The following is an 11,391-nucleotide window of genomic DNA, read 5'->3' on the forward strand; positions in this document are numbered from 1 at the left end:
AAGAGAGAATGAACTCCTAGTGGCTCCTTATAACTTAATGCTACCCTATTTAATAAATATTTTAAAACCTTTAATCAATATTGTCTATTTTTATATTATTTTTTCATATAGATGGACCATTTATGTTGAATTAAAATATAATTCTAGCATTTATGACTCCCTAAACTAGAAAGTATAATTAAAGTTGAAATTTTATGGAGAGCTCCAAAAATAACTTTTGTGTGTTTTTAGCTAAATTTTAACTAAAAAATAGTAAGCATGATTGTAGATGCTCTAATATGCATCTGAATCAATGAAAACTCAAATTGGGTATGAAATTATTTTTAAGCCTTTATCTCTATTCAAATAATGAGCAAAATAATTTGTAGTTCTTAGTCCAAGTGTTTCATGTTACACAAATGTCCCAAAACATTGAAAAGGTCTAAGGATCTTTATAACAGGCAACATAGATAAATATTAACTACAACGTTGGAACCTGTAGCTCTAGGTGTAGAGACCATTTACCTCCGTACTCAGGCGAGTCGGCACCCGTTTCCCCTTCGATATCTTTTACACCCAACAAAGTAAATAAAAACATTTATAAAAAAAATCCACTATAGTACATTGATTTAATCTTTTAGGGGTTGCCCACGATGTGTAAAACCAGCAGCAGTTGGTAATCAGCCCCAAAAAGCCACGCTCAGAAATTCAAGAAAATATCCATACTATCAATCAGGCTTCCGGCAAATCAGACTGACAGCTCCATGAGTACATGGATGTACCTGATATTTCAAGTATATGAGGTTTTCTCATATTTATTCTGCTCAATATTTCAAGTCTAACACTGCACATAGACATTTCACATCCGTATACAGTTCTTCATGATCCTCAAAATTTAAATTTCAAGATAAAATACTACAGTTAATCAGAAAGATATCACTTTTGTAACATTGACTGTAACCTTATAAGTCAGCAGCATCATTACTTATATCAGTATGACAGTATCCATGTTAGCATGGTTATCAAACTAGTCAATAGCAGGCATTTGTTGTTAGAACTAAGAAGTTGTTAATGACTTGTCAGGCAGCTCGGAAGTTAACAGGTTAGGATGTAAGGCTGGCCATGCTAACCCTTATAACGTGAAAGGAATAACCTGTTTCAGTTCTTTGTTAAATACTCCATTTACATGTACTGCCATTGCCAGCCTTAAACTGGAAGCTTATCCTAATCTGTCAACTGCTTAACTTCTAAAAGCTAATACATGACACTAACTAGCTTCACAATCATGCTAATAGGATTAGTGAAGTCAACAATAATGCTACACGTAAGGTTGCTGTACATTATTGTTCAGATCTCAGTATTTAGAATGATACGGTAAGAAAATATACAAAGTATATAGTATTGTTCAGATCTTATATTGTTCAATAAAGTTTACTAACCTCTAAAGACCAAGTCACTGATTCTTCTTTAGCTTGGGTGTGGAAGAAGATGATCTAAGATCTTGACCAGAACTTCTAATTATGAAAATAAGTGTTTCTACGAGCATGCTAACTACCAATCCAAGAATGCCTCCAGCAGCATTCTGAAACAAGAAAATAATAGTGCCATTAACTTCTATAACACTAGAAAAAGTGAAAGACATAAAAGAACTTTTAGACAAACAAAAATCCAGCAATAAACCCCCAAGGCTAAAATAACCAAGAAACCGAAAAATAAATTCACAAATAGAAAATGGTCTCTTGAAGACACATACCATCACGGGACTGTGGTTAAACAAGGCTCTGAATGCAGCATATCCTACCAAATAGCCGGTAAACATAGTCACCACAACATGTAAACCTGTAGAAGTTTTTGATTGATTATCATCGGAACATCCAATAAATATTTTCTAAGAAATGATCTAAAATAAACACAAAATTTACAGAACATAGAGAACAAAAAGGGAGAAACTAAAAGAGTATAAATCAAGCATTACTAGAGGGCAAGCAAAAAAATTTAAACCATAGTAATAGATGCATTAAAATATATGAAACCACCCAACTCTATTTGAAAATAAGCGGAATAAATTTCAAAACGGTTTAATTTAAATGCAAAGAGAGTTTGAAATATGCAAGCAAACTATATTAATAGATTCCCAAAGAAAAATGTTTCCAACAAATCTAATCTTCTTGGCCAGGGAGCCTGCACTGCCTTCAATCCAGTTTCAAGTTTCAACTAAAGCATAAAGAAAACTTCAACTCCCCCTTCTCATTTTGCTACATCTTCCACTGGGAATAAGATAATGGCAAGCAAAAATTAAACTGCAATATGATAGCAAGTAAAGGCCATTAAAATGTCTCGCTAATATATACGAAAGAAAAGTAAAAAAATTTGATTTCATCATACAAGTGCTAACTGATAAGAGTGAGCACACCGCCAAAAAAACACGAAACTTCCAGTCAACTTCTGCAACATAATTCCTTAAGCTTATGAAAACATCTAGATTTGCTATTAAGACAGAAAACTCGACAAGTGCCAAATGCAACAACAAAAACACTAAGAACATCATACAACATTTTTTTTCCCGTACTTATGCATGCTTGGCATCATAAACATCACAAGTTTGGATACTGCAATTTGTTTGACCTTTGTGTGAAAATCTAACAGACATCCTACCTTTGGTGCAATCAAGAGTCAAGACCAATGTTGACACAAAAAAAATAGAGTCAAGACCAATGAGCAACATTTACATGCAATCAATTACCATATGAAATTCAAACCGTCCCCACATTTTTTGCATACAAAACAACCATGCTCCCTTCACTCCAATTGTCATAATTCTAGAATTTCAGAACAACCAAAAAGTTGATCGAAATACGAAGCAACATTCTTATATCATGTCATATTCCAGTAAACCAACTAGTATCAACCATCTCGCTTCCAAACTGTTCATAGTTTGGCCTCCATCCCCCTCAAATGCATTCACATAAAATTGATTGCCATCAGTGGACCAATCAATACTACAAATTGAAACTCTTTTCAATATGTCCATTGAATTTAAAATGGAAAAGGGTATCCATGGCCACAAGTAATACCATTCTGAACCAAGCAGTAAAATATCATGTAAGATATGTATAAACTCTTTAATCTTACCAAAGCCCAATTGATCCTTGTAAGATGAGAAAGGCTCATTGGTCTCTTTCTTAGGTGTAATATCCTTCACAAGTTCTGCATACGCATTCCTCTCCAGAATTTCAGCCAGCTTCTGAAGTCTGGCCTTCAACTCCTCACTCTAAAACACAATAAGAACAATTAACTTTACATTTCATTTGTAATCCCCAGAAATTAGAGGCAAACAAGAAAAAGAAAAAAGGGTAATATGCTGTTTTGTGTCCTCACCTTTTCTCTGGGTTTGGGGCTGGTGAGCACGAACTCGGATCCTGAGAAGAGTTGGACCAATTGGGGCCGGGTGGAGGCATTGGACGCGAGCCAGAGAGCTCGGAGAGACTTGTACGGAACATTGGGTTTGGAGGAGAGATTGGAAGCGATTTGCTGGAGTTCCTGAGAGAGGTGTGGGTCTGTGGAGGCTGAGGTGAGAAATGCGAGGATGGGGTCGGTGGTGGAGACGACCAGTCCCGGTGGGTTTGTGTGGTCACTGCTCATTTTCCTGGGAAATTCTTTCCGTTTCTCGGGGTTTCCGGGAAAATTTTCCTAACGATATTGGTGGTTGAATTAGTTCCTCTCAAATCAAAGTTTGCCCATTTTCCATTTACCCATCTCTCCCTCTCACACTATTGCCACATGTCCACTTGCTTAACACAAATTAATCTCCACTTCATATGCTGCGAATTCTAAATAATAAAAAGAAATAAAAACAGAAAAATAGATAATTAAAAAAACCAGCAAATAAATCCAAAAGGGAAGAGAGAGTGCTACCTGACGAAGAAGAGGGCTAAAACAAAGCTTCCAATGGCTTCCCCAGAGACTTCAAAAGTAGAGAAATTGAATCAAATGGTTGATTTATATTTTTCCAAACAGTGCTGCAGCTACGGAAAATTAAACACGCAAAAAGGTGAGCAAAACCCAAATCAAATCTCAAATCAGCTTCAATCAATTCCAACCCAAAATCCCGAAATTCCCAATCAAATAATATCCCAGTCGTTTTTTATTCTTTCTTTCCGTAGAAAGAGAGAGAGAGAGGGAGAGAGAGAGAGAGAGAGAGAAGGGCAGCCAAAACATACCACAGGCAGGGAAGCATCAAGCGCCAAAGTGAGATGAGAGAGGATCTGAAGCGCGCCCTTTGCTCATCGATGAAGAAGACGAAGAGAGTTAGAATTATGGGCCTGTCTGTCAGAGAAAATATTGGGTTCATGTTGGAAAGCATGGACCGACCCAAAAGATTTGACCTTTTTTCTGGCTCGAAATGGACCCAAGATTTGACTACGGTTCTAAACCTACTCAATCCAGGTTTTACATTAGTCCAGGCCGTAGTTTAAATAACGCCCATCCCGTTTCTTGTCTACCAAGCAAACGTGCCCTAGATATATACTACAAAGCTTTTGGGAAAGCTTCACACTTCTCCAATGGCGACCGAAGCACCAGAGCAAGCCCCGCCAGCTGATGGAATCCAATCTCTTTCAATTTCCGAGTCTCCACCATCCAGTTCCTCAAGTCCAACTATCCAGTAAGTTCCTCTCGATTTCCTTTTCGTTTTTTTGTCGTTTCTAAATTTGTCCGTTGATCTGAACCTAATTTCAAACTTGTGTGGGTGTGATTTTGGTGAAGAATGAGTTTGGAGGAGAAGTACCAGATGGTGAGGAGCGTGGCAGAGGAAGGTATTCAAGAGGACGAGCTTCGGAATTTGCTGGCGCATTAGCCCGAACCCATCTGCTCTGATGGGTTTCAACCCTCCGGTAGAATGCATATTGCTCAGGTGTTTTTTCAAATTTTCTTTTGCAATCATATAAGTCATAACACATAATTGATGTTGATTGATCTGTCAATTTCAATAGTTGATTTTGAACAAGATATAATACTTTGTAGAGAAGGTACTCAAATTGAGATTTTGCAGTGTGTTATTCTCTGTATTGATTATTTGGATTGTAATGGACTTTCTTGTGTTTTGAAAGAATAATTGTAGTAAGAAATTTAAGGGCATGTTTTCATTATATCATTGTTAATTTTGTGAGGTTCAAATGTGTTGTTGTGTAGGGAGTTATGAAGATGATAAATGTGAACAAGATGACCTCCGCTGGCTGCAGAGTGAAAATATGGATTGCTGATTTGTTTGCAAAGCTAAGTAAACGTGCCCTAGGTATACTCTACAAAGCTTTTGGGAAAGCTCCCACACTAAGCTCATCAAATCCAGCTATCCAGTAAGCTTCTCTCACTTTTCTTATCGTTCCTATTATTTTCCGTTGATCTGAACTTATTTCAAACTTGTGGGTGTGATTTTGGTGAAGAATGAGTTTGGAGGAGAAGTACCAGATGGTGAGGAGCGTGGCAGAGGAGTGTATTCAAGATGACGAGCTTCGGAATTTACTGGCTCATAAGCCCGAACCCATCTGCTATGATGGGTTTGAACCCTCCGGTCGAATGCACATTGCTCAGGTGTTATTTCAAATTTTTTAGCAATCATAAAATTCATAACACATAATTCATATTGATTATGTATCTGTAAATTTCAGTAGTTCAATTTGAACAAGATTTGATACATTTTGTGGAGAGAAGGTACTCAAATTGAGATTATGCAATGTGTTCTTCTCGTGTATTGGTTATTTGGATTGCAATGGACTTTCTTGTGTTTTCAAAGAATAATTTTAGTAAGAAATTTAAGGGGCCCCATGTTTTCATTATGTCATTGTTAATTTTGTGAGGTTCAAATGTGTTGTTGTCTAGGGAGTTATGAAGACGATAAATGTGAACAAGATGACCTCTGCTGGCTGCAGAGTGAAAATATGGATTGCAGATTGGTTTGCACAATTAAACAATAAGATGGGGGGGTGATTTGAAAAAGATAGAGACTGTTGGGCGCTACATGATAGAGATATGGAAGGCTGCTGGGATGAATTTGGACAATGGCAAAGTTGAGTTTGTGTGGTCTTCAGAGGAGATTAATGCGAGATCACATGAGTATTGGCCTCGTGTGATGGACATAGCTCGAAAGTATACAGTTAACAGGATGACTAGGTAGCTAGCCTATTATGATGCTTATTGTGCCTATTATATCTGTTGAATCTCGACTTATGTATTTTTTTCCTTCTATATATCCAGGTGTGGTCAGATTATGGGTCGAAATGAGCCAGGTGATATAAATGCATCCCAAATTCTCTACCCATGTATGCAATGTGCAGATATATTCTTCCTTCAGGTGCTTGCTGTTTTAATTTTGGATATTTTATTAATAGGTTTTGTCTCCCATGTTGCCTTATGTTGTGACATACTGTAGACTTGGCTTCATCATTTGCTAAATATTGCACTGATTAGTGAGGGAATGATGCTAGTTTTTATGTATGTAAGAAGTATATGATAGGTGCACTTAGGCCATGATGCATTTAATTCGAGCATTGTTCATCAACCTCTAATTTGATACATGTTTTATTTCTCATCAAAAGAAAAGAAGAAAAAAAAATTGTCAATGTTCAATTTCAATGAATATGTCATGGTGACTTGTGAAATGTTTTTCCTTTAATAGGCGGACATCTGTCAGATGGGAATGGATCAGCGTAAAGTAAATGTTCTTGCAAGAGAGTACTGTGATGACATCAAGAAGAAGAACAAGCCTATTATCTTGTCACACCGTAATATTCTAATTCCTATTTATGTTGTTGCAATGCTATTGTTTTATGCTTTAACATGAGAGTACTTACACAGTATTTGTTAATTTTTCTTAATGATGATTTGCAGACATGTTACCTGGTTTGAAGCAAGGGCAGGAGAAGATGTCTAAAAGTGATGTATCGTCCTCCATATTCATGGAAGATGAAGAGGTGGGTTGTTTTAAGCTACGGGTTTTAGCTTTCAATGTATGCCACCAAATGTTTATTCTATTTTTTGACATATATCACTGAATCTCAGGCTGAAGTGAATTTGAAGATAAAGAAAGCGTACTGTCCTCCAAATGTTGTTGAAGGGAATCCATGTATGGAGTATGTGAGGTATCTCATCCTACCTTGGTTCAATGAGTTCATTGTAGAACGTTTTGAAAAGAACGGCGGAAATAAGTAAGTGACTTTAGATTTATACTGGTAAAAATAATTTATTTAAAAAACTTTTGCTTGTTTTACCTAATTGAACCTCATGTTGGTTGTAATCGTTCCTTTTGCGCATTCCCCCCAATACAGGACTTTCAAAAGCTTTGAAGAATTGGCTGCTGATTATGAAAGTGGTGAGCTACATCCAGCTGACCTTAAATCAGCTTTATCAAAAGCATTGAACAAAATATTGGAGGTAGGCTTATTTTTTATATGCCATGTTCTTTTCATTTTAAAGAAAATACTGGAAGTAGGCGTAACTTTGTTTTTCCTGAATGCAGCCTGTACGCGCACACTTCAAGAATGACAAAACTGCCAAAAAGCTATTGCAACGTGTCAAAGTATTTTCTGGTTTTTCCTGTAGATAAAAATTTGTTTTCTTCATTACATATCTCAGAATTATTAGTTCAAAGTTGCCTTAGGTTATCAATTTATTATTCGGAGGAAAACTCAACCAAGCTTTTCTTTGGTTTTGTAGAACTATAGAGTCACCGGGTGATGAATGCAAGGGAGCTAATGATATTGTAGGAAAACATTTTTTTTTTTTGGCAGAAACATTGGATATCCTTAGTTGTTTTTCGATTTGATCTCTGTCATTTACTAAACAATTCCCTTGAGGGATTTTTATATACATGATATTGTTGCGGTTCCATCATGTTCTCATATGTGCTGTTTCATAAAAATTCACAGAAGCATTTCTCTTTGACCATTCTGTTTTTCTTTGGTAAAATGATTTGAATGACGGAGTTTGAAATGGAATAGTTTGTGTCAAGTTGGCTTTTAAAATCGTATATTGCTAAAGTGCTATGGACTAAATAACCCCTACACCTAGAGGTTAGCTAAACAAGAAAAACTGTATAAATCCTAACACTTGAGATCCAATCCTACTTTACCACTTAAAAGCATCTCATCTAATCTCCCCATATGGCATAGCTTTTGTGTTGTGATCCCTTTGCTAGCTAGATAGCCACCTTATGGATGTGACAGAGAAATTGCATTCAAATTCATAATCTTTTAACCTAGCCTTCTATTCATTTATTTTTGGAAGTTTTTAGCAAGCAAATAAGTCCAATGAACAACTTTTTTTTCACAATCAAAGCGGGCAAAAATGGAGATAGGAAAATGATGTCAACCCTATTTATAAATCATGATCAAAATTATCAAGTTACTGCAAATTACAATAGACGTAGTTGGAGAGATAGTTGGGTGACTGTGAGAGGAAAAGTTTGTGGCAAATGGTTACTTAGTGACCATATTAGTAATATGGTAACTAAGTAACCATTTACCACATGATATTACCCTTAACTTTGACATTTCATACCCTCTAGTTGGAAGTTGCTAGGGGGTGGATTCAACCCGGGCTCCGTTCGAAGAGACGAATAAAGGTCTTAATAAATAGTAAATATATTTTCATTTTCTATTTGCAAAACTATTTGGGCTGGAAGCCTCTTGCGCCCAAGAATGAAAAGCAAAAATGCCCTCCGGTTAACAGTTTTCTTTTTGGCAGGGGCTCATATCCTATTAATTAACTAAAGTTAACAGATGAAGGAAAATGAAGGTCACTAGCAACTTGGTTGATCACATGTGCATTGCTTTAGCAACGCTGCAGGCTGCCTTCAAGAATCCGGTATCTGTTTGTGTAAAAATGAACTTTCTGATTATGCTTGATTCTGCTATTAATTCTCACTTGTGAATAATTGAATGATAACAATGTTCTTGAATTTTCAATTTCAGTGGTTGATTCTGCTACCAAGGGAAATCGGTATATAAATTCATGTCTCAGATATTATTGAAGGCTTTGATCGCCTTCTCTTACCATTTAATAGATACCAGAAAAAGGAAATGGCTTTGAATATGGTGGGATCACTCAAACTTTTTATGCATAATATGATATGAACATGTCTGCAATAACCGTGATTAAAGAATTGTGGTTTCTGCAATAATCATTTCTTGTTCTTAATATAATTTGATCCCCGACATCAATCGGACTATCTAACATGCCGTTTGTTTTCTCAGTATCTTTATTTCCTACTAACAAGTAATGCATGTCATCTAGAAAAGTATTCTTGCACTCTGTACGTGTAATTCAGAGAGATGTTTGCTATTAACGTGTGGCGCACATCCTTGCGATGACTGGCCACATGACTACTTTCTCAAGTGGAAGTTTTTAACTTCGTTTTCTTCTGAGCAAATCTGCCGATGCAGCACTGATAGAATACTATCTCAGTAACTTTGAGTCTTAGTATCTGTTGGGTGCTTTCTTAGTTTAGGATGGAGAGGATTTAAACTTAGGCAACTTTTTCTCTTTTTGTTGGGAGATACCCCCCCATGTTTGCTTTTGCTGCATAAGAAAACATTGATTTTCCTTTTTTGGCAGGTTGAATGAAGAAATGAAGGGCATAGACAGTCTAGCATTGCAGCTGTATCCTTAACATTTGTTTCATTATATCCTATGTGCATGTCTTGCATAGCTTATGCTTTGGCCTTCCATTGTGCCAATTACTTATGCTGAAATCAAGGATTCATCCTACTGTCTGCTGATATGAAGGCATCTGGATGCTCAGTCTAGTATCAAGTGGCTGCCAGTTGAGAAAAATTGCTAAACGCAGTTTAGTATTTAGAATTCCCATCAACTGCAATTCCTGAGAGTTGTTTGCTTTTGTGATGTCAGTATTGTTTCGGATTCCTTAAGCGTCCAGAAAAATCTTGAGAAGAAATGTTGATGCTCTAGACTCGAGAGTTAACAAGCTCCTCCATCTTGCATGATGTCGACCTGCTGACCTCCCGGACTTATTATTACATCAGTTATCAATGCGGGAGCTTCTCTTCCAACTTCTCTGCTTACCTATGATTGTTTTGCTTGGCAGTTATTGTCATTGTCGGTGTCTTTGTTAGGTAATTAATGGGTGAACTAGTTGTCCTGTATGCATCTAAGTTCGTCAAATTCATCGATACCTAAATGTTTGAGCTTCTTAAATCCTCCAACTCCAAAACATACTCTCCTTCAAACACCTGAGATAACTCACGATGTACTAGATTGGGCAAATACTGAAGGAATACAAGTGGATCATCCTTTAACCTACTCCACTTCAAACATAACATGACAATGCTATGCAGAGAAGGTATACAGTGAGGTAATGTCTCCAATCGTCCTTGTAAGTACAGCCTCTGAAGCAGGAGAGGGGAAGAAGAAAGGTGCTGCAAATCAATGATCCCATCCTCTTCTACTGAAGTTATGGACAATGCACAAGGTTTGCTGAGCTTTTCAATGGATGAACAAAGAACCTTTAAATCTTCTTTTCCCAGAACAATGCCTAACCTTCTCAACTGAACTAGTTTCCCCAGCTCTCTTATTATGGCAGTGGCACCACCATCTTTGTTTGCCTTGATGAAACAAACACATGTCTTTGGTAGCCAAAACACCACTGACTGCTACAATTGCAAGGGGCAGCTCCTCGCACCTTCTTAAAATATAATTACTAGGGGTGGGCATCGGGACCGGAAAACCGGAACACCGAATCGAACCGGTGAAAAAAAACCGGAAAAAAAACTGGTTGACCAAAAAAGTCAACAAACCGGACCGGAACCGGACCGAACCGGTTCCAACCGGTTCCGGTTCCGGTTTTACATCTCTCCGTACCGGACCGGACCGAACCGGACCGGTCATATATTTTATATTTATATTTTTACAAAATTTTAAAATCTAATGCCATATTTTAACTTTTATAATCACTAATTTTCCAAGTTCAACTTCAAAAAATTTCTAAATGTATGAATTGGATTATTTGTTCATTTTTAAGCTAAAAAAAAAGTTATTTATTATAATTTTTTTATAAAAAAAAATTAAAATTTTTTTTTTTTTTTATAAAAAATTAAAAAATTAAAAAATTAATAATCCGGTTCAAAACCGGAACCGGTCAGAACCGGACCGGAACCGGTTAGAACCGAACCGGCCGGTTTTTGAAATTTTTTTTGCCTAAATCGGACCGAACCGAACCGGTTAAATAATACCAGTTTCGATTCCGGTTTGAGGTGAGAACCGGACCGCGCCCACCCCTAATAATTACTGATCTCCTCTAAATGAAGAAGTGTTGGAAAAATTATGGGCTGTCAAATAAAATATTGGGTTTAAGTTGAGAAGCATGGACCGACCCAAATTTGACTTCTTGTTTGGGTCAAA

At 36.8% G+C, this 11,391-nt stretch overlaps 1 protein-coding gene, 1 long non-coding RNA gene and 1 pseudogene across 6 annotated transcripts; 2 read left to right on the forward strand and 1 right to left on the reverse strand.

Annotated features, from left to right (window-relative positions):
* On the reverse strand, positions 306-4,363 carry LOC18777579. 5 transcript variants are annotated; one of them, XM_020564180.1, is made up of 7 exons: positions 4,200-4,363; positions 3,895-3,943; positions 3,358-3,669; positions 3,112-3,250; positions 1,733-1,818; positions 1,419-1,561; positions 306-761 (listed from the first exon to the last, which is right to left on the reverse strand). In XM_020564180.1, the coding sequence occupies exons 1-6, from the start codon at positions 4,340-4,342 to the stop codon at positions 1,433-1,435; spliced, it is 858 nt and encodes a 285-aa protein (XP_020419769.1). In that variant the 5' UTR covers positions 4,343-4,363; the 3' UTR covers positions 306-761; positions 1,419-1,432. The 5 variants fall into 5 exon arrangements, with proteins under 5 accessions (XP_020419769.1, XP_020419772.1, XP_007209611.1 ...); XM_020564183.1 differs by having other exon boundaries at positions 3,895-4,004; positions 4,200-4,312; XM_007209549.2 differs by having other exon boundaries at positions 3,358-3,809; positions 3,895-4,004; positions 4,200-4,312.
* On the forward strand, positions 4,531-7,861 carry LOC18776460 (annotated as a pseudogene).
* On the forward strand, positions 8,714-10,298 carry LOC109949252. The gene is made up of 2 exons (XR_002271818.1): positions 8,714-8,838; positions 8,946-10,298. It is a non-coding gene; the product is annotated as an uncharacterized LOC109949252 (long non-coding RNA).

Source organism: Prunus persica, chromosome G5 (assembly GCF_000346465.2).
Source record: "Prunus persica cultivar Lovell chromosome G5, Prunus_persica_NCBIv2, whole genome shotgun sequence".
NCBI classification, from domain to species: domain Eukaryota; kingdom Viridiplantae; phylum Streptophyta; class Magnoliopsida; order Rosales; family Rosaceae; genus Prunus; species Prunus persica.

Coding starts and splice junctions, on each gene's coding strand:
- LOC18777579 (XM_020564180.1), bottom strand. CDS start 4,342: ATGCTTTCCAACATGAACCCAATATTTTCTCTGACAGACAGGCCCATA. Junction 3,251..3,357: donor GCCCCAAACCCAGAGAAAAG/GTGAGGACACAA, acceptor ATTGTGTTTTAG/AGTGAGGAGTTGAAGGCCAG. Junction 1,819..3,111: donor CAAGGATCAATTGGGCTTTG/GTAAGATTAAAG, acceptor AAACTTCTACAG/GTTTACATGTTGTGGTGACT.